This window comes from Camelina sativa, chromosome 11 (assembly GCF_000633955.1).
Source record: "Camelina sativa cultivar DH55 chromosome 11, Cs, whole genome shotgun sequence".
NCBI classification, from domain to species: Eukaryota; Viridiplantae; Streptophyta; class Magnoliopsida; order Brassicales; family Brassicaceae; genus Camelina; species Camelina sativa.
The window spans coordinates 49,056,141-49,083,404 of record NC_025695.1 but is presented as its reverse complement, the minus strand read 5'-3'; the positions used below and the strand labels follow the sequence as shown (position 1 = coordinate 49,083,404).

At 32.5% G+C, this 27,264-nt stretch overlaps 6 protein-coding genes across 9 annotated transcripts in view; 2 read left to right on the top strand and 4 right to left on the bottom strand.

Annotated features, from left to right (window-relative positions):
- LOC104727312 (OTU domain-containing protein 3-like) lies at positions 24-2,437 on the top strand. 3 transcript variants are annotated; one of them, XM_019231573.1, is made up of 11 exons: positions 24-183; positions 389-501; positions 597-672; positions 769-918; positions 1,000-1,061; positions 1,171-1,255; positions 1,342-1,491; positions 1,584-1,826; positions 1,914-2,011; positions 2,094-2,216; positions 2,300-2,437. In XM_019231573.1, exons 1-10 carry the CDS (start codon positions 133-135, stop codon positions 2,194-2,196), a joined length of 1,131 nt encoding a protein of 376 aa, XP_019087118.1. In that variant the 5' UTR covers positions 24-132; the 3' UTR covers positions 2,197-2,216; positions 2,300-2,437. The 3 variants fall into 3 exon arrangements, with proteins under 3 accessions (XP_019087118.1, XP_010444683.1, XP_019087119.1); XM_010446381.2 differs by having other exon boundaries at positions 25-183; positions 1,914-2,005; XM_019231574.1 differs by lacking the exon at positions 24-183 and having other exon boundaries at positions 397-485.
- LOC104727313 (AP2-like ethylene-responsive transcription factor TOE3) lies at positions 2,375-4,803 on the bottom strand. Of its 2 annotated transcripts, none has more exons than XM_010446383.1 (9): positions 4,093-4,802; positions 3,952-3,977; positions 3,804-3,834; positions 3,606-3,693; positions 3,361-3,506; positions 3,215-3,259; positions 3,033-3,127; positions 2,864-2,940; positions 2,375-2,769 (listed from the first exon to the last, which is right to left on the bottom strand). In XM_010446383.1, exons 1-9 carry the CDS (start codon positions 4,455-4,457, stop codon positions 2,572-2,574), a joined length of 1,071 nt encoding a protein of 356 aa, XP_010444685.1. In that variant the 5' UTR covers positions 4,458-4,802; the 3' UTR covers positions 2,375-2,571. The 2 variants fall into 2 exon arrangements, with proteins under 2 accessions (XP_010444685.1, XP_010444686.1); XM_010446384.2 differs by having other exon boundaries at positions 2,658-2,749; positions 4,093-4,803.
- LOC104727311 (ethylene-responsive transcription factor ERF010) lies at positions 14,603-15,915 on the bottom strand. The gene has a single exon (XM_010446380.2). The coding sequence runs from the start codon at positions 15,415-15,417 to the stop codon at positions 14,863-14,865; it is 555 nt and encodes a 184-aa protein (XP_010444682.1). The 5' UTR covers positions 15,418-15,915; the 3' UTR covers positions 14,603-14,862.
- On the bottom strand, positions 19,555-22,896 carry LOC104727310 (probable inactive receptor kinase At5g67200). The gene is made up of 2 exons (XM_010446378.2): positions 21,161-22,896; positions 19,555-20,473 (listed from the first exon to the last, which is right to left on the bottom strand). Exons 1-2 carry the CDS (start codon positions 22,602-22,604, stop codon positions 19,908-19,910), a joined length of 2,010 nt encoding a protein of 669 aa, XP_010444680.1. The 5' UTR covers positions 22,605-22,896; the 3' UTR covers positions 19,555-19,907.
- Positions 25,149-26,475, top strand: LOC104727308 (protein IRX15-LIKE-like). Its single transcript, XM_010446376.1, has one exon. It carries the CDS (start codon positions 25,317-25,319, stop codon positions 26,256-26,258), a length of 942 nt encoding a protein of 313 aa, XP_010444678.1. The 5' UTR covers positions 25,149-25,316; the 3' UTR covers positions 26,259-26,475.
- LOC104727309 (tRNA-dihydrouridine(16/17) synthase [NAD(P)(+)]-like) overlaps positions 26,462-27,264 on the bottom strand; it is an 8,422-nt gene continuing 7,619 nt past the window's right edge. The window contains exon 4 of the mRNA XM_010446377.2: positions 26,462-27,262. Coding sequence (XP_010444679.1) covers positions 26,568-27,262 — 695 coding nt within the window. The 3' untranslated portion in view covers positions 26,462-26,567. The remainder of the gene's footprint in view (positions 27,263-27,264) is intronic.

Genomic DNA, 27,264 nt, shown 5'->3' with positions numbered 1-27,264 from the left:
TTGTTTGTGTATGTACCGGATATAATCAATCGGCGGCGACGAAACGGTTCTAATTCTGAAGCTTCTCACTGCACCGCCGCAACCGCAACTACCCGAACCCGACTAAACTTGCTTTCATACCTGATTTTGATAATGGCGAAAACTAAGCCACAGAAATCTAAGCCTAAGAAACAACCGCATCAGGTTCTTCATCATTCTCCAAGCTTTTTGATTTTGATTTTGATTTTGATTTCGATTTCCTTATTAAAAACTTCACCACATATGAATTTAAAATTCCTCTGTTACTGCTACTTTGCTTTAAGATTTTTTCGAGTTTTGGGTATGTCAAATCATTGTAAAGTTGTGTTTTTTTTTTTTTTAATTTACCGTTGTTTGATTGATTCAATAGGTGAAGAAGAAGAAGCAAGGAAAAGATTGTGATCTCTCTCAGTTTCGTGTTCAGCTTGATGCTTTAGGGCTTAAGATTATCAAAGTTACTGCTGACGGTAATTGTTTCTTCAGGTCTGTGTTTTTTTTGTTTTGGTATCTTCGAATTCGATTGTGTTTTTTGAGTGAAGAAGGCAAAGCAAATTTGTGTAAGGCTGACTCTTTCACAGGTCACTTGCCGATCAATTGGAAGGCAATGAGGATGAACACAACAAGTACCGTAACATGGTTGTACAGTATATAGTGGTAAGTAAGTAAGTTGCATTTCTTAGAGTTCTCAAAGTCTAGATTTTTTGGAAATCCCCACCTATATATATACATACTCTCAATGGCTTTTCACAGAAAAATCGTGAGATGTTTGAGCCTTTTATTGAAGATGATGTTCCGTTTGAGGATTACTGTAAAACCATGGACGAAGATGGCACTTGGGCTGGGAATATGGAGTTACAGGCAGCTTCTCTTGTCACACGCAGTAATATCTGTATTCACAGGGTAATCATAATAAGGCTTCTTTGCATGATCTGCTTCCTTTTAAGACATACGTTTGTTTGAGCATTGGTTTTTTTGTTGCAGAGCATGTCACCGCGTTGGTATATACGCAATTTTGAAGATACACGAACCCGCATGATCCATCTGTGAGTACTTGATTCCGTTACTGATTCTCTTATGGGGTTTATATTGTAGGATCTGGCAAGATGGAGATAGGTTGAATTTGCTTGTACTTAAAAAGTTCCTTTTTTGCAGGTCTTACCACGATGGGGAACACTACAACAGTGTGCGTTCGAAGGAAGATGCTTGTGAAGGACCAGCCAGACCTGTTGTAATTGAGGTTTTACATCAAACTTTAGCCCCGTGTTTTTGGTATTACATAAATGGTCTGTTTCTCTGTCCTAATAAATTCCAGTTTTGTGAAAGGCTGATGCTAAAGTTTCAGCAGCATCTAAACAAGCGAAAGCCACAGAGAGCAAGTCCAAAAACAAAGCTGATAGGTATATCGTGGATGCTGGGGCTATCAAAGTAGTCATGTCTGGTAGTTGCTGTGACAATGCTGAAAAAGCTGAACAGGTGATTAGCCGATCTTTGGTTGTTTAATCTGTGAGAATATATGATCATTATTATTAGTCCTCTCTTATCTGGAAATTGGAATCTCCCTTCAGGTGCTAGTACAAGTAAATGGTGATGTGGATGCTGCGATAGAATTCCTGATAGCTGAGCAACGAGTAGAGTCTTTGACTGAAAATGATTCAGAAATCGCTTCTACAGCTGATACCACAAATCCAATGAAAGCAAATGATAGTACAATGGAAAGCACCAGAGAAGAATTGGATGAGCAGAAATCAGCTAGCGCCAGTAACATTGAAAGAGTTCATGCCAAGTGTAGTTCACAGACCGATGATAAGGTTTGTTGGCTCGCTTAAAACATATGAGAAAGCTTTTTTCCTTTAGATTGCGTTTAAAACATGAACTGATTCTTGCAAAAACTGCAGAAGATCCCGAGGAATAAAACGTGTCCATGTGGTTCGAAGAAGAAATACAAGTCATGCTGTGGAACAGCAACTGGGAGATCCTCTGTTAAACTGTTAGTGTTAGTTTTTCAAATCACTTCTCCAAAACACTCAAAACAGGACTTAACTAAAAAACAGAGTTGTTTTAATTAATTTGTGCAGGAGCCAAACAATGGAGTCGAAGAAGGGAAGGAAGAATTTGAGGAGAGGAACGTCAGATGAAGTTGAAGCTATTGCACCAGATGTTGGTTCTCTGTGTATATAATAAATTCTCAGTTAACTAAGGTGATTACTCTTAATTCACTTGATTGACTCTTTTGTCTCTCAGTGATTGGTTACTTAATAAGGTTTGGTTTCTCTCTTTACAGGTGGAAACTGATGATTTTTTGAAGGACTCACTACAAAGTATACATAGCAGCCTCAGGTTTGTGATTAGTTTGAAATTCAGATTAAAATTAGCTTTTGCTGCCTGATTAAACTAATGAAAGAAGAAACTCTTATATCGACTCAAGAGCATATATATGTATACATACATAGACAGAGCCAAAAAAAATAACTCGAGAAATGATAATTCAAATTCTCCCAAAGCATATATTAATTCACACTAGCTCAGATGATTGTGATAATGGTGATGAATGAATCAGTGACGAAAGAAGTGGAAGTTGTTAGGGGTGGGGTGGTGCCAAGGAGAAGAAGGGTGAGAGAATCCTGATGATGCTGCCATTCCCACTCGGCTTCCTCCACCGTCTGATCTGACTGCTGTCGTCGTCATGGCTAGCGATAGATCACTCCCTAATAATCTTTCCTCATCTCTAATCCTGTTCGTTAAGCTCGTAATCTTTAAAATGACATTAAAACCAAAATATCACCATTTTCATTCTTTTCAGACAAAACCAATGTATAATAGTACATACACGAACATGAACACTTACGTCGGATTTGAATCCTAACTCTTCAGAGTTTGATTCTCCTAGACTTAGATCAAGATTATAATCATTCCACTTCAGCTCTGTTGGATTTTTTACCATAAAAAATTGGTGATTGGAGTAGTAAATTTTGTGTTTTTCTTAAAAGGCTAAATATGTAAAAAAAAAAATTTACCTGGGCTAATAAGCTCTTCTTGCTCGTATACTTTAGGGTCGAAGTTGGTAACTGCGTCTTTCCCATTACACTTTATTGCAGCTTTATCATAAGCTCTGTAAAATATTCAAAGTTAAATGTTTCGTACCAATATATTAATTTTTGAAAAGTGATGATGAGACATTGGACAGCAAAACCAGTACCTTGCAGCTTCAATCTCGGTATCAAAGAGACCCAAATAAACGTATCTGAAAAGAGAAAGAAAAAAAAGCAGACAGGACACTTCTTATTAATAAGAGAGTAAATTTTAAAAAAAAAGTTGACCCACAAAACTTTAAAGTAATTATACTTTTTGTTGAGAAATTGACCCAAACGAGACTCCCATCTTCCACATTTGTGCAAAGTAACACCTCTGAATTTAGAACTGCCTCTTGGAAACCCAGTGCTTTGCCTTCGAAGAACATGCATAAACTCTTCCTTTGTCAAATTCCCCATCTGCCAAAAAAGAAAACAACATTTATTTGTGTTTTATTTCTTCTGAGTAGTATTAAAAATTACTAGAACCAATATATATCTATGAACTAACATATTAACCTGTTTCAAATCGTCCACGTAGTCTTCAATGTCGAAATTAATATCTGCATCTACACCTCTGAATTTAATTGCCGCTCGATCATAGGCACTGTCACAAATAGTTACTGACCCAACATTAATTTTATAACTTGAAAAAAATATATACCAATGTATTAGGTTCTTGCTAATTGATTACTGGATAGAGGAAAGGAAACATACCGAGCAGCGGCATGTGCTGTGTCAAATCCACCTGCATGTATATATGTAAGACCAATTAGAAGAAACTAATATCGAATAAAGATGGACACACACATACTCATTAAGTAGATTCGTAACCAGTTTCATAAACAAAAAAATGAACCCATACCTAAGTACACTTGCTTCCCACAGTCCCTGCATAATTATATTCCAAAAACATTTTATGAACAATAATATTTAATGGATTAAAAGTATATAATCAAGGTATTACTTATTAGGTATACAATCATTGATATGGTTCAGAAGTTACCAAATATGTGATTCCCATCTTCCGGTTCGTCGGTAAAACGTGACTCCTCTGTACTGAGAGCTACGTGAGCGAGGACCACGTCGGCTCTTCTTTAACGGCGGCGATATCTCCGGCGCCAGCTCATCTGGTCGACCCGACCCGCTCGGATCCGACTTACCCCCACTTTGGCTTCTGTTGAAATCGGAACCGTATATTTCTCGAACTCCCGGTTCCATGACTTGACTCGGAAAGAAATTCCGGGTCACCGGAGGCACAGACGATACCCACGTGGTAGATTGGCTCATGTAGTTTGACACGTGTCCAACCCGATTCCCTCTACTGTCGGATGCTTCGTGGTGGTCGGGTGAGTCGTTAAGGTTCCACATTTTTTTCTTCCTTTTAACAACAAAAAAGAGGAAAGAACAAGAAATTTGGGAGAAACAAGACTTAAAAGATGAGAAGACAAGAACAATATTTAAGGTGAGTTGTATAAAGGAACTTGTAATAAATAATAAATAAATAAAGATTATGAGGATCCATATGAATAGAAATATCTGACCCTATTCATCATCATAACTAGAGAGGTGCAGAAAATTTTTATCAATGAAAGGAGTAAAATAAAATTAATTAAATATAAAAAAGTTGATGAGAGAAGAAATCAATATGGAAATATGATTCTTTCCCAATATAAGTGCATAAGACTGTCTCCTAGTTTTTGGTCTCCTGACTATTGACATCACAGTTTTCTTTTATATAAAAAAAAGGGAATGAAAATTCAGAAAATTCTAAAGTTTGCTGAAATTATTATGGACTAAAATGTAGGATGTAGATGGGAGTGTGTATCTTTCTTATTTAATTTTATTGTACTATTTAATTTCTCCTACTCCAAGTCTCCAACTACTCAACATTTATCATTTTCACTCTCTTTTTTTTTTCAATATATCGTTTTCCCCTCTTTTATTTAATAAGACTATATAATTATAATTTATAAATAGAAGAGACTCTCCTGCTCCAGCTACTCAAAAATTACCAAATAATTTTTTTTTTCTAAAGGATGAACAAATCAGTGAAAAGAGTTTGGTATAAAAATGGAGGAGACCAAATCAAAGTCTAACCATATAGTGGTGGGCTAGTGGTTTCCATCTGGTTCGAAGAGTTGTCATGTTGGTCTAGGCCAGGGATCAATTCTCTCCAGATATAGAATTGATATTTATTTACTATGTGGCCACATGGATATAGGTCCTTGTTTACGGCCCATTTGAAACTCGGAGAGAGTATCTATCTGTGGGCTGCACCTCCCCCATTTGAATACCTGGAGAGAGGATCTATTCGTGGGCTGCACCTTCTCCAAGGATTCTCGAGCCCCTCTATAGTGTGGAAATTTATCGTGAATTAAAAAAAAAAAGTTTGGTATAAGAAAAAAACGGAAACGGAAATAATGTGATGGAAGCAAAAAAAAAGATGTAATACCGAAATTGCCCCAATCCAAGAGTATGGGAAACAAGTCTCGCTCTCTCTCTATCTTGTCCTATCCCTGCATCGCTATTGGCTTTGATTACAACTTCACTCTCTTGTTTCCCATGCGTGTTCTCACGCTCTTTCACATCTAGATCTATTTTTTTTGTCTCAAAAACTTATTAATCAAAGCCAAATTATCCGATCTATCAAATTTTTGTTGGTTTTTAAGGTAATAATCAGGAGAGTTCACACCAAAAAAGTTATAAAATAGTTTAGCGATAATCTGTATTCATGTGCTTAAGAAATCTCACTTTGAAAAAAAAAAAAAAAATCTCAGCTGACAATATGAAAACAGTAGTGTGTAAACTGAAGAATAGCGAAGAGTGTCTCTGCCGACCAAAAATTATATATTTATTTGACACAAATTTTCATGTATTCTTTGTAAAAGAAAAAAACGCATATTTTTAAATACTTTTTAAATAGTATTTCTTTTGTTTTATAATATAGAATATTTTCAACTTTTTAAATAATTTTTAGATTATTTTTATATTTTCTTATTATTTATTTTATACAATCTTATGATTGGTTGAACTTTTTTAAAATGATTATTTTTTAATTTAGATACTTTCACTCAAAACATCTTATACTAAAGCAAAACATGAAACAAAGAAGAGGTATGGGAAAAAAAGGAGAGCAAAAGCGTGAAAGAAGAATATCACAAGTGGGGGGAGAGATACAAGCCAAACCTTCCCCTAATGGAACTATGACGACGCTTTGATGCTCTCTGTTTCTTTCCCTAATTAGTAATTAAATAAAGCTCTCTCTCTCCCCTTTCTCTTTTGCATATACATATCTATCACTATGGTTTTGTTGTTTGATTCCATATTGGCAAATCTTAGCCCCACCGTACCATTGCCTCGCTAACAAATCATATCGGATAGCGTTTCTCCTTTTTTCTGATCGTAGATTGCTTTTTCCCCTATCAATCATGGAGTCCAACCAATTTGAAGATGCCACAAGAGCAGAGATATTATTGTTACCATTTACCAATCTATTAATCATTGATTAGCATGTAAACAAATAAACGGAAATCAATTCTAGGATACATATATATGTTTTATATTTATGGTGGTTATCGGTTTTGTAATTCTTCATAAAGCTGGAAATTTGAATAAATTTAAATATATAATCCACTGTACAATCCAAAAAATAATTTAGACTGATTTATAATACAAAAAAAAAACGTGTAGGAGATGGGAATTTGCTTCTAAATTTGAGTTAGTTTGAATTCCACACTTCGATAACTTAATGGATCGAAAGACTCAGATTTAAACACGCGTAACTATATTAGTAATGACATGTTAACATTATGTTTATGTAGTTGTCAAAAAAAATATATATATATATATATGTTTATGCTTGTGCACGTCTTTTATTTCAACCTTATCGTCATGATCTTCAATAGCCAGTTTTTGACTAAACAGAGTACTTAAATACTTAAATTGAATTAAAGATTAATGTACATGATAAACGTGGCTTGTATGAACCTTTTTCACTAGTGATATATTATAATTAGAATTCGTACAAAACTTAAAAAATTGAGAGACACATAAGGGTATTAATGAGAGAACTTTTTTTTGTGTTCTTAGATTAAATATATAGTGAAAATAATGTTAGATCAGTTGTTAAGATCATAAGTAAAAAAATGGGAGAACTAATTATGGTGTTCTTAGAATAAAGATATACACTAAAAAAAAAATGGTTGATTGCATCACTTAGATAGTATCACAAAAGTAAATGATATTAATTTAAATGACTTATTAATAAATGATGCATGATTATGTATTTAGCATCAGTTATTATTATTGATGTCGTAATCGAATAATTTGACATCAGTTAAATAAAAGTGATATAATTTTATTTGAATTTGCATCAATTCAAAAATATTTAACAGAAAATATAATTTACATCACTTAATATAATGATACAAATTTTATATCAATTAAATAAATGATACAAAACTGATATCAATAATAAAATGATGTTAATTCACACACATTCGATTTAAATTAATTAAATATATGTCTTCCAGAATTTTATTATATCAGTTGCATAAAACTGATGCAAGTCAATATTAATTTACATGTGTCAAAACTCAAAATATTCAATATTAATCTTTTTTATTCTCCAAGGATCAATTTACTTTTCCATAAAAAATCAGAATCAAACATATATTACTATTTCCCAAAAAAAGTTTTACAAATTTTTATTATTAATTATTTTAAAGATACGAAAATAATATTTTTAAAAATATAAATTATGTTTATGTTTATTTTATTTATGAAAATATAATAAATATGTTTTCCACCTAATCAACCTGCAAAAATATTTTATTTTCAAAATAATTAATCATTATTTCACAAATATTTCCATAATTAATAATTATTAAAAAAATCGTAAATGTTTAAAAATCAATATTATCACAAATGTTTAAAAATCAATATTATCACAAATATTTTCCATAAATAATAATTATAAAAATAAAAGAAAACAGATCTGTTTAGATATCGTAACCTGGTCTCTATCTATATAAGAAAAAAAAAAATGAGACTGATCAAATCAAAAACTTTTGTAGAAGTTCTTCTTTGAATGTCAACAAGACAACCACTGGTAAATCAAATTATGCATTTACAACATATCTTCAGCATATAATCATCACATCTAAAACATTTAAAGGTAAAATTTATTTTCTTCTCCCTATTTTATATCAAGGTTTTTTTTATGATCAAATATAGAATTCTAATTGTTCCTCTGTTATTTTTGTTTATCTACTCAGAAAATCTCAAGATGAAACAACAATGTCATGAAGACAATGGAAAAGAAAGGGAGGGAACAAAAGCAATATGTGTTTCATATAACACTTATGAAAATACATATGACACTTCAGCAAGAAGAAAAAAAGCTCAGTTATGAATTTATGATCTGAGTTCATATCGGTCTTTTTATTTCTGTTTGTAATTCAACGTTGAATTTGTGATCTGATCAGTTTTTTTTTCTTTTTGTTGAATCTATATTAAATTAGATGCATTGTATTTATGTTTATTTATTTATTTTGTAAATAACAATTTTAATAAAAGATATTAGTACAGATTCGAAAAGATTTTAATAGATATCAAAGACAATTTTTTTCATATTAAAATAATTTCGAAAATATTTTAAATAAATGAATCTGTTATTATTTTTAAAACAAGAAATCTTTTATTAGTATCAGTTATTCATAAATGATACCAAATTAAAATCATTTATAAAAACTGACACAATAATTTAAAATCATTTGTTATAACTGATTTAATATAACATCAGTTTGAAATAAATTGATGTAAATTATTTGCATCAACAAATAGTAAATCATTTTTTAAAGTGATACAAATTATATTTACATCATTTAAATCTGATGCAAATATAGAAAAAAAAATGATTTAAAACAACACATTTTTTGTAGTGATAGTGAAATAATATTCTTAAACATATTACAATTATAAAAACTTATAAAATAACATTTAAATTGCTTACTTATATAAAAGCAATTATATACTTATAAATTAATATAATATTCTTAAACATATTACAATTATAAAAACTTATAAATTAACATTTAAATTGCTTACTTATATAAAAGCAATTGTATACTTATAAATTAATATAATATTCTTAAACATATTACAATTATAAAAACTTATAAATTAACATTTAAATTGCTTACTTATATAAAAGCAATTATATACTTATAAATTAATATAATATTCTTAAACATATTACAATTATAAAAACTTATAAATTAACATTTAAATTGCTTACTTATATAAAAGCAATTGTATACTTATAAATTAATATAATATTCTTAAACATATTACAATTATAAAAACTTATAAATTAACATTTAAATTGCTTACTTATATAAAAGCAATTGTATACTTATAAATTAATATAATATTCTTAAACATATTACAATTATAAAAACTTATAAATTAACATTTAAATTGCTTACTTATATAAAAGCAATTGTATACTTATAAATTAATATAATATTCTTAAACATATTACAATTATAAAAACTTATAAATTAACATTTAAATTGCTTACTTATATAAAAGCAATTGTATACTTATAAATTAATATAATATTCTTAAACATATTACAATTATAAAAACTTATAAATTAACATTTAAATTGCTTACTTATATAAAAGCAATTGTATACTTATAAATTAATATAATATTCTTAAACATATTACAATTATAAAAACTTATAAATTAACATTTAAATTGCTTACTTATATAAAAGCAATTGTATACTTATAAATTAATATAATATTCTTAAACATATTACAATTATAAAAACTTATAAATTAACATTTAAATTGCTTACTTATATAAAAGCAATTGTATACTTATAAATTAATATAATATTCTTAAACATATTACAATTATAAAAACTTATAAATTAACATTTAAATTGCTTACTTATATAAAAGCAATTGTATACTTATAAATTAATATAATATTCTTAAACATATTACAATTATAAAAACTTATAAATTAACATTTAAATTGCTTACTTATATAAAAGCAATTGTATACTTATAAATTAATATAATATTCTTAAACATATTACAATTATAAAAACTTATAAATTAACATTTAAATTGCTTACTTATATAAAAGCAATTGTATACTTATAAATTAATATAATATTCTTAAACATATTACAATTATAAAAACTTATAAATTAACATTTAAATTGCTTACTTATATAAAAGCAATTGTATACTTATAAATTAATATAATATTCTTAAACATATTACAATTATAAAAACTTATAAATTAACATTTAAATTGCTTACTTATATAAAAGCAATTGTATACTTATAAATTAATATAATATTCTTAAACATATTACAATTATAAAAACTTATAAATTAACATTTAAATTGCTTACTTATATAAAAGCAATTGTATACTTATAAATTAATATAATATTCTTAAACATATTACAATTATAAAAACTTATAAATTAACATTTAAATTGCTTACTTATATAAAAGCAATTGTATACTTATAAATTAATATAATATTCTTAAACATATTACAATTATAAAAACTTATAAATTAACATTTAAATTGCTTACTTATATAAAAGCAATTGTATACTTATAAATTAATATAATATTCTTAAACATATTACAATTATAAAAACTTATAAATTAACATTTAAATTGCTTACTTATATAAAAGCAATTGTATACTTATAAATTAATATAATATTCTTAAACATATTACAATTATAAAAACTTATAAATTAACATTTAAATTGCTTACTTATATAAAAGCAATTGTATACTTATAAATTAATATAATATTCTTAAACATATTACAATTATAAAAACTTATAAATTAACATTTAAATTGCTTACTTATATAAAAGCAATTGTATACTTATAAATTAATATAATATTCTTAAACATATTACAATTATAAAAACTTATAAATTAACATTTAAATTGCTTACTTATATAAAAGCAATTGTATACTTATAAATTAATATAATATTCTTAAACATATTACAATTATAAAAACTTATAAATTAACATTTAAATTGCTTACTTATATAAAAGCAATTGTATACTTATAAATTAATATAATATTCTTAAACATATTACAATTATAAAAACTTATAAATTAACATTTAAATTGCTTACTTATATAAAAGCAATTGTATACTTATAAATTAATATAATATTCTTAAACATATTACAATTATAAAAACTTATAAATTAACATTTAAATTGCTTACTTATATAAAAGCAATTGTATACTTATAAATTAATATAATATTCTTAAACATATTACAATTATAAAAACTTATAAATTAACATTTAAATTGCTTCCTTATATAAATGAAATATTTTTTTTTTCCATAAAATCTCGTCCAATCACATGAAGCCATGTCAAATAAGAACTGGGCTTAGATCAGTTCTACATCAAAAATTAAAAAAAGTGTTCTAAACCACTATTCATTATTTTTATAATTTTTTTTGGGCTAAGAACACCCTTGGTGTTCTCTTATTAATGATGGCCTAACACCAAAAGTGTGTCGGCACAATCATCTCAAACTAGAAAACCTATAATATATGTAGTAGTATATATTTTTTTTCTTTAATTCAAAACTATATACGATGATGACAGCTTGGAAACATCGGACGGTGTCGATAAAATCATCCTCGTACTGTCGGTGAATCTAGACAGTTGAAATTTGTGGGCTCCATCTTTTCATCAAGATCACGGAAGCTTGATCTCTCTCTCTGCAAACGTGACTCACATGAATATATAAAACTCTTTTTACGTATCTCTCTACCTATTTCAAAGTACTAACATATCTACTGGGGTTCGAATCATGAATCATGAATCATGAATCATCATCATAATAATAACTTTTTACTATATCTATATGTCACTGTAGTTGATTGTTTTTGTATATAAACTGCATAAAATCGCTTAGATAAATAAAATACGACGACTCCGGGCATTGATCTAGAATCTAGGATTATGAGCTAGCAGCTAATGTCGAATTGGAATTCAAGATACCGATGGGTTACTCGACCAATGCACCCAACTCAATTTCCAGACAGTACATACCAAAATGGTATAAGGCATCGCACAAGAAATCGACAAATAAAAAAGGAATCAAACTTGTACAATATATTATATCAAGAAGGGCGGGCATATGAAGTTGATTTTATTTGTTCTTTCTTTATTTTTTTGAAATCGTCTATTATTTATTTACAAAGTCACATATTTTTCTTTTCAGTTCGTGCACAATGAGACAAACTCGCAATGTCTCATGGGCCAAACTAGGCTTACCAAATGAGCTGACGCTTTAATTATAGAGCCAAAAGCTTACCGAATGTAAACCGAAATTGACGAACTTATTGGTTTTTTATCTTCAAGTTCAAAAGTAGCTTCAGCCTTATTTTAAAAAGCCCATTTAATTGTGCTTGCTGTTATGAACGGCACGGCTCATCGTCATCATTCATCCACAGAGTGGCAGAATATCATGATTTTTATATTTACACAATAAGTACAAGATTGGTTAATTAAAAATATATCTATTATATAGTTCCCTGATCTTATAAACTTTTGGATACCAATTTATGAACCAGGCTTTCACATTCCCCGGTACTATGCAAAGTGTGAACTCTTTTGATTTGATTGTGGTTTTTAAAATGCCTAACAATTTTAAAGAGATGACTCCATCGAGATAATGACAAGGAGAAACAAGGATCAGACATGAAGTTTGGGTAAAGATGGGGACATGGTTAATGATTTTATATTGATCAGTCGACTCGTGTATTGGCATTAGCCTTGGTCAGATTCGTGATTACGGTTCAATTATACTACTCTACTCTTTTTTCAATTAGTCTGTTTTTTTTTTCATTTGATGTTATAAGAGTCTAAAAAAAAAACAAAAACACCAAAATGCTCTCACTGGAGTACGTGAGACCGATAAGAAGATAAAATAAATAAATTAAATTTTAAATTTGTTTCGGTTCGTGAATTATTTAGCTATAAAAGAAAGTTTACTAATCGCTAAGAGTGTAATAAGGGAGGATCGTCGCCAATCGTATGTAGCAATCGGTTTCCCATGTTGGTTACAACAGCTTTTTATGGAGGATATGGCTAGAATCTAAGGTTATATTAGCTGGTTTTTGCTGGGTTGATTGTCTTTGATCCTTCAGTTATTGTAACGGGTTTCATTTTTCAATATATATAAAATCTTTAAGTGAAAAAAAAAATATAATAAAGTTTACTAACAGAAGAAAAAGTGAAGGCCGATCAAATATCAAATCAAAGCTCCACCTTTGCCATTCTTGTCTTGGACTTATCCACCTGTACTCTTTCTTATTTTAGTATCTTCGCTTTTTTTTTTGTTGGTTTCTTCCCTTTTCTAATAATAACAAAGATTAATCAGAAACTATACTTTTTATGTTTCTAATAAATTCATTTTTACAACATATATATATATATACAAGTTATTTTTTTTACTATTCATTAATAATAATATAAATTTTCACTTTTAATGTACTATGTAAACAATAATGTAAACCTTTTTATAGATAGATAAATATTATTAGAAATAAATGGAGGAATGCGCCGACAAAAAATAATGGAGAAATGCAATACGTTTATATAGGATAATATATGATATATATATATATGTATATACATATATTTTTAGTTCTCCTTGCCCATGTCACAAACAAATACTAATAGATAATTTATAAAATGCATGGTGAAGGAAACTTTCAAGCTCCGATGTAAACTAAAACTATACGTATGAAATTTTTTATTTAAAACACACAACTCAAAATAAAAGCAACAATAATTAATTTGTAATAGTAGAAGTGAAAAAGATGGAGCATATAAAATCTAAATGGTACCCACAGAACAAATGGAAATGGAGCAGAAGACAAAAAAACAAAACACCCCTCCAAGCCAAGTCCCCGGACGACTCAAAATCTTATCCATATTATTATACATTACTACTATGTATATATATATATATATTACTACTATGTATATATATATATATATATTACTACTATGTATATATATATATATATTACAAACTTTATGAACTAGAAGAAAAACAAAAAAAACATATAGACGTAATTAATAAAGATAGACAATGTCAAGTTGCTTTTATATGATATTGCATGTAGGTCATACTTTGTCCCGTTATTATTATTCAACTTGATATCCCATCCCTTCGATATAATCTTTTACTAACCCTTAGATATGAAATTATAAGAGGGCATTTTCTAACAAAACTGTTCCTAATCTTTTTTAGTAAAGAAGACCTTTCTTAGTTTCTTACATTAAGATTTCCTATAAAAAATAGGAATTTTGTTGATTTTAAGGTTGTGTTATGTTTGGAATACAAGTTAAAGTTTAGGGTATTTTGAGTAATTCCTTTTTTAAACACTAACTTAAAGAAAGTAAAAGAAGACAAGAAATAGGGCGAAATTTTCCATTTAATGAGTATTAATGAGTAGCTTTAATATACATTTTTGCATCCTTTAAGCAATAGCCTAAAAATCCATAAACCGCAAAACCCGCAATAAAGGAAANAAAAAAAAAAAAAAAAAAAAAAAAAAAAAAAAAAAAAAAAAAAAAAAAATCATGAACGGCGCTAGTGATTCGTAGAAGCAAAGCCGCAGCTTACGTTAGCAACAGCCACCGCTCCAAAATAAAATAAAAAAGTATTTTTTTTTAATTAATATCTGCTTTTCCATTCTTCATCGGAGCTTTCCGGGTCGGGTAATTTATTCAAGTCAACCCGATCCAAGAACCGGCCGCCACTCTTCAGTCCCTTGTCATCCTCTTCCTGATCATCTTCTTCTTCTTCACCGTTTTGATAATTCCGATGAAAATTCTTCTTGTCATCATCACTATCTATATTCTGACCAAAGACACGGTGGCGGTTATTCTGAACCGCCGTACCTAAAGCATCAACCTGAGCACCGACCTCCGTAGCTTTTTTCCTGATCGTAGCAGCAGACATATCCTCGTCGGAGAATTTCTCTCTAGGAAGAAGCTCAGGGAAGTTAAGCCTCGCCGAGGGTCCTCTAAGATAGAAAACCGCCGTGTCGTAAGCACGAGCCGCCGCCTCAGGGGTCGAGTAAGAGCCGAGCCATAGCCTAGACCGCTTGTTTGGCTCTCTAATCTCCGCGACCCACTTTCCCCACTTCCTCATCCTTATACCTTTGTAAGGTCTCTCTCTCTTCCTCGTACCGGCGACTGCCACGTCAGCTACTGCGCCGCCGTCCATGGAGCAGAGGATCTTTTTTTTATGAAAAAAAAAACCCTCCAAAGAGAAAAAAAGACTTTTCGAGGGTGGTGGGTTTGTAAGAGACCTTTCGATCGAAAGCTTTTAGAGAGGAGAATAAATATGTCGGAGAGAGCTTGCAGCAGGTAGGTATTATGATGATGGAGGATGAGGATGAGAAAAAATCCAAATTCACCGACAATAGCCCCAAAAAAAAAGTAAAAAAAAAAAGTAAAATAGAGAGAAGAGAGAATTTAAGGTTAGTTGGATTTAGAAGATAAACTTGGATTTCCATCTTTATGTATACATATATATAACAAGTTTTCCTTTTCTTTTTATAAAATAAACATTCTGTTTCGTTCGAAATTATCAGTTTTAAAATAAAAATAATAATAATATAAAGAAAAAATATATTGGGAGAGGAGGATGATGAAAGCTGTATCTTTGTGTGATGATTTGTTATGTTTAATGGAACAGAAACTTTTTAAGAGGATAGGCGGATGAAGAGGTGGTGGAGATGATATGCGCATCCCATATTATATTTTTTTTATAATAATCAAAAATAAATAAATATATATATATTCTACTATCCATATGTATTATAGGACGCAAACCTCTGTGTGTTTCAGTTTTTTAAAATATTTTTCTCTACGAATATACCCCCCNCCCCCCCCCCAAGCCAATACATATTTTATTTGTACATACCAAATTCTTAGTAAATTTATACCAAAGATACCTGAAAACTCTCTCTGTCCAGATAGACAAAGCCTATATAATCATCGTCAAAAAACCTTCTCCATTATTAACTGAAATCATATAGTATATCCTATGTTAATTACTACCAATCATATTGCATGGTGAAAACTTTACAAACAGTCTTTATCAGAAAGAGAGAAAAAAAAAATGAAAACTTTTGTAACATGGATAAACATTTTTGACTGGTACAATTTTTAGAGTAGCTAGTAGAATTATAAGAAAATATTTGAAGAAAAAAAGAATTCACAGAGATATATTTTACGAACAATTCCATGAAATAAAATAATTTATACTCGTATTGCAAGAATCGCATCTCTTCTTTTAATAACCTTTCTTTTGTACTTTTCAAGCCAAAAAAAAACTGGAATTTGCTTCGTTTCCCCTTTAGTTTTTTTTTATTGGTGTGTGTCTTGGTGAAAAAAAAAAAAAAATAGAAAAACATAGAATAAAATTTAATTGTATGATGAAAAATTATTGTAAATAAACCAACGTTCCTCCGAAGATTAGAAAAAAAGTTTCTAATATATAAATTAAGTCTAAACCTATTTAGTATGAGGCTTTTTGAGAAGAAATCCAATAAAAAATCCGTGCGGGCTTTGCCATCTGGGCCCAAAGCGGACAATATCATACTAATAAGAGAGTTGGTTTGGGCTTGGAAAACCCAACAATTGATATCAGAGCCTAGGTTGAAATAAATAAACCTAAGAAGTAGGTATGAGCTTAATGATTAATGTGGGAGAAGCCTCTCAATATGACACGATAAGAAGGGTATCTTGCGAATAAGGAAGCACCGAGTTAATGGTGACAAGATTTCGCTGAAGGGGAGACCTAAGATTTGTGGTCCTTGGTTTGAGGGGGAGTATTGTTGAGTACAAACTAACGTCCCACATCGGAAAATTAGAAAAGAAGTTTTTAATATATAAGTCTAATCCAAATTTACTTAGTATGATGTCTTTTGGGAAGGAGTCCAATAAAAAATCCGTGCGACTTTGCTATATGGACCCAAAATGAATAATATAATACTAATAGGGGAGTTGGCTTGGACTTGGAAAGCCCAACAAACTCCTTCTATGAGCAGTAGTAGTAGTATTAGTGTTAATGTAATTGCCCTAATGGGATAATACAGTAACGTCGGTACAGAGAGGATTAGTGGAGCAAGGAAGGAAGGTAGGTCGGTAGGTCGGTGGGTCGGTGGGCTGTGAGGCTGGGGATGGATACCGTTAGGATTTGACTTTGTGTACTCTTATTACGACACGTATTGTATGTTTTTGTCCTTTTTGTCCCTTTTGATTCCATTCCCCGTTTTCTTCACTTTTGTCCTCTCTTTTGCTCTAAACTTTTGTTCCCAGGGAGAATTTTGGTATTAATCAATTTTTATGAACCCACTTACGCTCCATCTCCATCATCATATTTTTATACAAAACCCAATCAAAGACACACATAAACTATATATAATCACTACTACATATAAAAAACAAATGTATAACTATACAATAAGAAAATTGTTTCCCAACCGATATTAACTACAACAGCAAACCAAATAATATGATCAACAAAAACAATAACAATAAGCACATAAAATTAATTGATTTTTTTTGTTTCTTCTAAATCAAATAGTATTATATACAGCAGGTGGATATTAGATTAATGATTAGATAAATGTCAATCCGCGAAAGAACCGATCTTTCAATAATTGTTTTATGTTATTTTCAGGAGTGTCGAGTTGTATTTTCTCCATTAATAATTCCTTTGGATAATGATCTTTATTCTAGTTTTTTTAACAATGAATTAGCTTACAGGCTGCAGCATATATTATATACGATATAACTATAAATCTACTAATAAGTTGGCCATATTTTATGATGTTTGCTGCTCGCTTGACTTGTTTCTTCACGATTTCAATAATTTGTGATGTGAAACCATCTGCTATATATACCTCCATAGTCTTAATTTTCTAAGTGGACCTATTTTTTTCTAAGCGATTTTTTTTTTTTTTTTGTATTCAAAAATTTGCTAGGTGGTCCTTAATCATCATATATACACACGTCTGTTTATATATCTATAAGTTATTCCGATTATATTTTAACGTTTATATACGTATTTTCAATTGTTAGGAGCACACAAAGAATAATTTATATAGTAACAAATTTAATTAGCAATTTATGTTCCTTTCACAATAATTCTACGATCATTTGGGAATCGTTACACGCAAAAGAATTAGAAAAAAAAAAACATTATATCGAAATTATCATATAAAATATGTGGGGTAGGAGTTGAGTGATATTTGGATTGTTCCCACGACTTTGGTTTAAAATTTTTAAAATCTTAATATTACAAGAAGAATAATTACAAAAAATAATTTCACTTGGGAAATATGAGATTTTAATAATGTAACTTTTAGCTGTGACCCAGTTGGCACGTGAACATGGTGCCAATTACCCCGGAAAAGCAAAATATCATTACATTTTATAGAAACTGGACCACTTTGTTTACAATGTTTATTTTCAAAATTATGGGGTTTGCCAATTTCTTTTTATATCATTTTTGTGTTTATATTATTGTTGTTACATTAACATAAACGAATACAACAGAATCAGTCCAATCCGGCCATACGGGTTATATATATAACACCCTTTCGTAAATTATCATAGATAATCTTTGATTTAAATCAATATAACGCACCAACCGATACAATAGTTTAGTTGCAGCAGATCTTAATAAGAAAAAAGAAAAAGATTCAGCTTCACACGAACAAATTCGTAAAACTAAGTATATGCTTAGATAAACGAACCGGCGAAAATTCATTAAACTCCCAATATCGGATTCGATAAAAACAAATCTTCCTAAATCGTTATCCGGAATTCTAAATTTATAAATAGGATAAGAAATCAAGTCAACAGTGTATTGTTGTATCAATCCATCCTACATTCGAAGTTATGACTAAGAAAATACTAGATCTTTGTGTATTCTTTTAAAGGACCACATACATACACAAAATCTTGGTATATCTTATCTGGTAGAGAATTGATATATATAGTCGTCCGATGGAAATATTGATGAGCCGAGGCCATAACTTAGATATGGGCTTTTGCTCTTGAATTAGTTTTGGGCTGAATTGTATAAACGTTTTGTTCCAATCCAAATTTGCACTGACATAGTTATGGACATCAAAAAAATTTATTGGTGATTCTACAACTAATTTTGTAAAACTCTTACAATTGAGCAAACTAATTGGTGATTCTAATTTCTACAACAACTATTTGTTTGTCGATTACAATTGTAAACGTTGAACATCAAAATTAAAATCCCGTTGCATTATGATAAGAGATATACATTTAAATACAATATAAACCATTTTTGTATGAAAGAGTAGAATACTAAATATAGCACAAAAAAATCATATTAATTTCAAAAATACATGTCAATGGTAACTTTGTACTGTAGTTACTGACTTCTCTCATTGTGGGTCATAAATATTCTGACAGAGGTGGGGCCTCAATAGAATCCACAATTATTTGTGGTATAAATACCCAATTTTTTTCAACGGTTGATATCATCCACGGATAAGAAAAAAGGAAACTTCTTTGACTTTCGTCCTCTAAATTCCAACGGTCTTACAATTCCGACCCCACATCCTAAGAAAATTACATTTACGCACCCTATATTCTCTTTTCTCTAACTTAACCCCCCCTCCACTTGGAAAATTGTTCGGAGGAAACCTACAGAGAGTCTTTGATTCACCGGAACGGATCGTTCTCTTCAGCCATAACACTCTCCTTGATCTCTTGAATCATCTTAATCACTTGTCTCATCGTTGGTCTTTGCTCTGGTGATGTCACGCGACAAAGACAAGCTGTTTCAGTCATCATCCCAAGCCTATTATCCTCTGTTCCTTCTTCTTCTTCTCTCATTGCTCTCACCCAATCAAGCATATCGTGAGGCGCCATAAACGGATGCCTCGACGCGTTCTTACCGGTCAAAAGCTCAAAGATCAATACACCGAACGAATAAACATCACATTTGGAAGTCGGTCTACGTGATGATTTCCTGATCTCAGGGGCTTTGTAAGAGGATGAGTCAGGATCATCAGGTGAGGCAGAAGAAGAGTCTGTTAACACACTGAGGCAGTAATCTGTTAAACAGGCTTCAAAGTCTTGTCCTAGGAGAATGTTTGTGGATTTTAGGTTTCCATGGACTAATGCTGATGAGGTTTGGTGGATGTAGTATAAGCCTTGAGCTACATCTTCTGCAATCTTTAAACATGATGTCCAATGTAATGGCTTTGCTCTTGACGATCTTGAACCTGAATTTTGGAGATTAGTTAGAAGTGTCTTTTATTTGGTACAATATCTATGGGACCAAGAGAAGCAGCAAATCAAAGCATTACCAGATTAAGAAACAAACATTCTTAAGATGCAATCCTCCCATTCTTGGAAAATGTTTACAGTTTCAGTAATAAGAGTATTTATATAAATGGTGTACTTTTATTTTTCCGGCATTTAAGCACTAACACAAAGGTCTAGTAGACAAAGCCATTGCAAAAGACGAGATTTCACGTGGAGAAAAAACAGCACAGAGTTCCACCAAAGTCTGTCTTCTTCCCACTACGACTAAGTAATTGAACGAAAATTTTCAAAAAAGAGCAAAAGAACAAAACTTTAATAGTAAAATAAAACCCGAGATTGTCGCTGTGGCTTGTGTGGTCATCTTCAATGTCAACAAGTTCACTACTACTAAGTGGTAAAGCTATGTGCACAAAACCCTCCACACACAAAAAGACTCATGCTTTCATAATTTTTAGGGTTTAAAGCTTATAATAAATACAAAGAGTGGGTCATTAGTAGTCCCTCTCTATGACCCCAAAACGGTTAGTCACGTCATGATTAAGACCAACGCAATTAATTAAAGAAGATCATAAACTCGGATATAACTCAGTGAGTTAGATACACTAAAACCCTTCCAAACAAATTGAAGAAGATGAGATAATTACCGTGAATGAGATTGAATAAGCTACCATTGGGATGGTAATCATAGATGATGAGCCTCTCTCCATTAGATTGAAAGTAAGCTCTAATGGGAACAAGATTCAAGTGTCTGAGTCCACCAACAATTTCCATATGATTCTCAAACGCTTCTTCACTCGTCACAGCCGTTTTAGTCGCGTCTAGTCTCTTCACCGTCACAATAAGCTGATTATCAAGAACCGCCTTGTACGTTATCCCAACTGATCCTCTTCCCAACAGCTCAGCCGAAGCTCTCATTAGCTGCTCCAATGTATACATCCCTTGACTCCTCGATTCACCACAGAAGACAAGACTCCCACTGTTTGGTATCCGGCTTTGTAGCTGCTCCGTTGCTTGTAACTGAACCTCTTTCTCTCGCTTCTGAGATGCAGAATCCGAGTTCGTAACCGGAACTGTTCTTGTTGTTCTTGGAGTTTGGATTTGCGATTGATGTTGTTGCTGTGAGGAAGACGTGTCTCCTTTTGGATTTGGTTCGTCGTTTCGTTTCTTTATCACAAGAGAGAACACGACGAGGCAGAGACCGAGTACAATAAGGGAAGCGAGACCAGCGGTGAAGCCAAGAACTAAGCCACTCTCTTTACCTTTCTTCTTCGTAACCACCGGAGACATAACCACCGCGCCACCGTTCTGCGCCTGTGCGCTTTGACCTAACGGAGCTTCAGACGACGTCGTTTTGTTCGTACTCGATCCAAAGAACGGCGAGCGTGAAGCGCAAGCTCTGTTGATGATCTCGCCGCAGAGTCCAGGGTTAGACCTAAACGACGACGCATCGAATCGAGACAGAGTCGGTGTGACGGGAATAACTCCGGTGAGGTTGTTACCAGAGACGTTGAAAGACGCGAGAAACGACTGATTCAGCGACGGGAGAGTTCCGTTGAACCGGTTAAACTCGAGATTCAGTGAAGTTAACCGGTCAAGAGCGTTGATTCCAGAAGGAATCGGACCGGAGAAGTTGTTACGAGAGAGAGAGAGAATCATCAACCGGTGGAGAGAGAGGATCGACGGAGGAAAAGCACCGGAGAACTGATTCCGGCTAAGGAAGAGAGATTTGAGGTTAACGAGAGGCGAAAGATCAGGAACCGGACCAAAGAGCGAGTTGTTCTCGAGACTCAGAACTCGGAGCTGGTCAAGACGGCTGAGAGTAGAGGAAGAGAAGTAGCCGCGGAGACCAACGCCGGAGAGAACAAGACGAACGACGCGTCCTTGTGCGCATTTGACGCCGCGCCATTGGCAGTAGTCGTAACGCTCAGTGAGGGAATACAAAAGCTTGTTGTCGAGATCGGCTGTGGATTTGAAAGAGAGTAAAGCAACGGCATCGGAAGGAAGTAATGAGTTGAAGTAATTTGGCTCTGCTCCGGCGGTGACACGGAGGACGATGATGAAGAAGAAGAAAACAAAGTTGAGTGTCATTTTTTTTTTTTTTTTACTTTTTCTTTACAAAGTCACACACTCACACTAGACCCAATTCAAATCCATATGAATTGTATCTTTTTGTTCTTTCTAATTAAAAGAAGAGGAAAAGATAAAATAAAAAAAATATGGGAAGCAGCTGTATGTCCGGTGAGAGACGAGGAGAGAGATGTTGGGACTGTGAAGTGGATCACGTGCTTGTGGCGATTAATATTTAGAGTAGAGACTGTTACAAAGGATCGTATTATTTACTATTTTATACTAGGGGTACTACTTAGCTAGTAGTAATAACTTTGGGTGCAAATTATACCTAACGAACGTTATATGTGTAAGGTAGAAGAAGAAAATGACACCAAACGATCCAAAAACTTCAAAATGCATTTATATCTTTTTGTATCGTTGTATAAATTGTAAACCCATATATAAAAAAAAAGTCAAGAAAAGCTTTTTTGGTTTGGGGAATCAACAAAAATCCAAAAAAGTTACTGGGATGTTAAAAAAATTAACAGAATTTTATGCATTTCTTCTTCAAAAAGAGTTTTGCTTACCCGATGCGGGCAAAATTAATGTTTTCCAAGAAGAGAGAATCGCATTGGGACTGAGGGACACGCGCGGTATTGAAGCGCTTTGAGAATCAGCGTTTGGAGCCGTTATTGAGGGCTTGAGCGAGTCCGTGAGAGTGAGCTATAGCCGCTCCATTGGTGATTGGTCCGTCGTAAAAAGACTAGACTCGTAGCCAAGTAAACACTGTGGTCCTCTNTTTTTTTTTTTTTTTTTTTTTTTGTCTTCCTTAATTTTTTGATCTTTACAAAATAGCGACGTTTTTAAAAATTTCTGTAAGACAAATCATAAGCATATATAGTTAATGATATTATGGGTGGAAAATATAATAGTGAACCCGATAGTTATTGACATTGTGACAAAGTATGGAGAGTTTCTTCTTTCTACAGAGTTGTACGACTTTGGGTCCAATCATATATCCAATTAAAATAAAATAAAAAGAATCTCTTTGTTCCCATTCTTCTATGTTATTTATTCGTTTGTTAATGATCACTTTTTTTGTTTTTGGTTGAACTTTCTTTATAAAAGATTCAAAAAGATAAGCAAAGCGTGCTGCTTTTAGTGACATGTAAACAGCATCTCCACTCTCCATTTGCGTCATTTCCTTATACTAGTATACTTGAGGCTAAACTTTAAACCTTAAACTATTCACTGTGCTGTTAAAGGTTATAAGTGTGGTGGTGGTGGCTATACGGAAGCCAAAGTGAATTTGACTTCATCATTTGTAAATAAGATCTAAAAAGAAGCACCCATCATTCTTTATACTGGTGTTAACTGTTAACTAATCCTCGGCAACAGATATAAACTGTATAAAGGGTCTGTAGACATTTTTTCTGGAATATGTATGGGCAACACACTAAAGCCCAAAACTAAAATATGATCTTCTAATATGGGCCATATCAGGTGGATTTTAGTAAGGGAGAATCCCTTATGTGACAAAGGCAAAGTCCAACCTGAAAAATTAATCTTTTGTTTCTTTTCAAAATTAGATAAAATCTACCTCAAAATAAAGTTTCTGAAAATCTATAAATTCTTGGGTGTAATAAGTAAAAAGTACATTAAGTGAATATTGGTTTACATTTTTAACCATAATACCTGTTTAGGTTGATATCATCACTTTAAATTAGGTGAAATTAGTAACTACACTTGTAATTTAGTTTAGATGAATCTTAATGCGTAAATCTTTTGGTTAGCTTTTAATTTATACTGGCTCCAAGAATGATCCTACAAAATTTCCAAACAAATTCGATGGGCAAGGCCACAATCTACTTGCACATCTGATACTCAATGTGAACAACCGACTAGATTCATATGACATCTTTCTTCCTTTTTTTTTTTCAATTTACTCAGCTGTTAATTTTTTTTTTAAATAAAAGAATAAATAATGATGTTAGTTGTTAGAAACCAATTTCTAATGCCACTATATGATACTAATATTTAATGAAATGTTTTAAATATAAATATTAGTATTTCGTAAGAAATAAACCAAAGAAGAGGAAGAAGGGACAAAGACTTGTGGCCTGTTATTAGTTATGGTGTCACTTTGCAGTAACCAAAACGCCGACACCTCCTCTTCTCTCTTCTTCATTTCACCAGCTCCATGCATGTACGGTACAACCACCTCCTGACATTACACATTGTCATCATTTTGCGTTTAGTCCAACTCGTCCTTTGTAGTTTTATGAATAGTCTACCCCGTAAAAAAAACAAGTCAACAGCAGTGCATTTTTATTCTTACAAAGTTTACAACTGCATCAAGGATTCGTTTTGAACTAGTCTTACTTTCACTATCTTCAAATTTACCGGACACTTCTACTAATTAGGTAATATAAGATAAATGTTATTTTCTTAATTGTATTAGAGAAATGTCACCTTCAAGAAATCCCCCAACCCAAAAGGCCAAAACAACACATTTTCAAAGGGAAAGGGAATAGGTTTAATCTTCTAGAATACAAAAAAAAACTATACATTATACTATTTTCTACCACAATTGTGACGTTTGTCGTCATTCTCTGATAACGCTTCAGACCTTTTTTTTTAATAGTTCACTAAACCAAAACACTTGCTCGCTTTTAAAACAGAGTCAATCTCCTCTGCCTTCTTCCTCTGACCAAAACAGAGAGAAGAAGAAAACCAGAGGAAAAGAAGAAGATGAAAAGTGGAGGGAACACAAACACGAAGCTCATACTTGTTCATCCATACATTCAAAAACAAACAAGCACAAATCGTCTATGGCTTCTCGCTTTCGTCTCTTTCTTCACTATCGCTTTCCTCCTAACTCTTCTCTACACCACCGACTCTATCATCCATTCTAAAAACGTCTCCTCCGCCGTCGACCCCGTCGTCTCCTCGGCGTCTCCGATCTCTCAGTTGCCAACGACTGCCATCAATGCAATGCTTCACTACGCTTCAAGATCCAACGACAGCTTCCACATGTCTTACGGAGAGATGAAATCGATCTCCGACGTCCTCCGCCGCTGCTCTCCGCCGTGTAATCTCCTAGTCTTCGGCCTAACACACGAAACCCTTCTCTGGAAATCTCTAAACCACAACGGTCGTACAGTTTTCATCGAAGAGAATCGTTACTACGCAGCTTACTTCGAAGAAATCCACCCGGAGATCGATGTCTTCGATGTTCAGTACACGACGAAAGCACGTGAGGCGCGTGAGCTTGTGTCGGCGGTTAAAGAAGCGGTGAGGAACGAGTGTCGTCCGGTTCAGAACCTTCTCTTCTCCGACTGTAAACTAGGACTCAATGATCTTCCGAATCATGTCTACGATGTTGACTGGGATGTGATCTTAGTCGATGGACCACGTGGCGACGGTGGTGATGTACCGGGAAGGATGTCGTCGATATTCACGGCGGCGGTTCTTGCTCGGAGCAAAAAAGGAGGGAACCCGAAGACGCATGTGTTCGTTCATGATTTTTACAGAGATGTTGAGAGGCTTTGCGGCGATGAGTTTCTTTGCCGGGAGAATCTTGTGGAATCTAATGATATGCTTGCGCACTACGTGTTGGAGAGGATGGACAAAAACAGCACGCGGTTCTGTCGTGGTCGTAAGAAACGCTCTGTTTCTTCTCCATCTGCTTGAGTAAAATGTGCGCTAAAATCTTGTGGCGAAGAGAGTCAAATCAACAGACAGACGGTGGTGATTGACAGCTACCGTCAATCGCGGAGGAGTTTGTGTAAAACAAATACTTTTTTTTTCTACCTTTAAATCTTATTCTCTCTACATTTTCAAATCTTTGAACTATATATTATGTGAAAAATTCAATCAGATCAATGGAAACAAAATAGTGAAAGTGTTACTTCAGAAGATATTAATAAAAGATTAAACTGTTTATAAGTGGTGATTGGTGAGACAACAACATAAAACCCAATGAATCAAGAACGTATAAATTCAAGGGACTCCATAAAGTTTATCTAATTGCTTCTTCTTGTAGAGTGGAACTCGTCCGCCAAGCTCTTTTAGCTGATCTACAAGACCGTATAGAAACTCAAACGTCAAAATGTTTTGAGCGTTGAGCTGTTCTCTAACCTGAGGGTGAACCCTAAACCATTCTCCCAACATCTTATGAACGTGAGATCGAATCATCCTCCATGGAACCGGATGCTTCTCGCATAACTTTAAATACTCAACAACTAAATCTCCCTGATCTAATCCTCCATCTACGAATCCCTCTTTTTCATTATCCGCTGCCCATTCAGCTGTTCTAAACCCAGCAAAGACCGCCGGGTTTTCAAGAAGCGTCTCAGCGGAAAGAACACCTTCAACACCGGTCTCTTCAATGCAATCATCAACATCTTCGATACATCTTACATTCCCATTCGCTAGAACAGGGATCCTCAAAGCGTTTTTCACTTCCTTGATGGCACTCCAATCAGCTCTGAACTTTTTCCCGTCCTTCTCATCCCTTGTTCGGCCGTGAACAGCTAGCAGCGAGCAACCAGCATCTTCTAGCATCTTGGCGTATTTGAGTGTATCTTGAAGGTTTGGGAAAATCCGGATTTTACAGGAGACAGGAACATTAAGGTTCTGAGCTAACTTTTCAACAAGTGATTTCACCAAAGGAAGATTATCCATCAAGAATGCACCA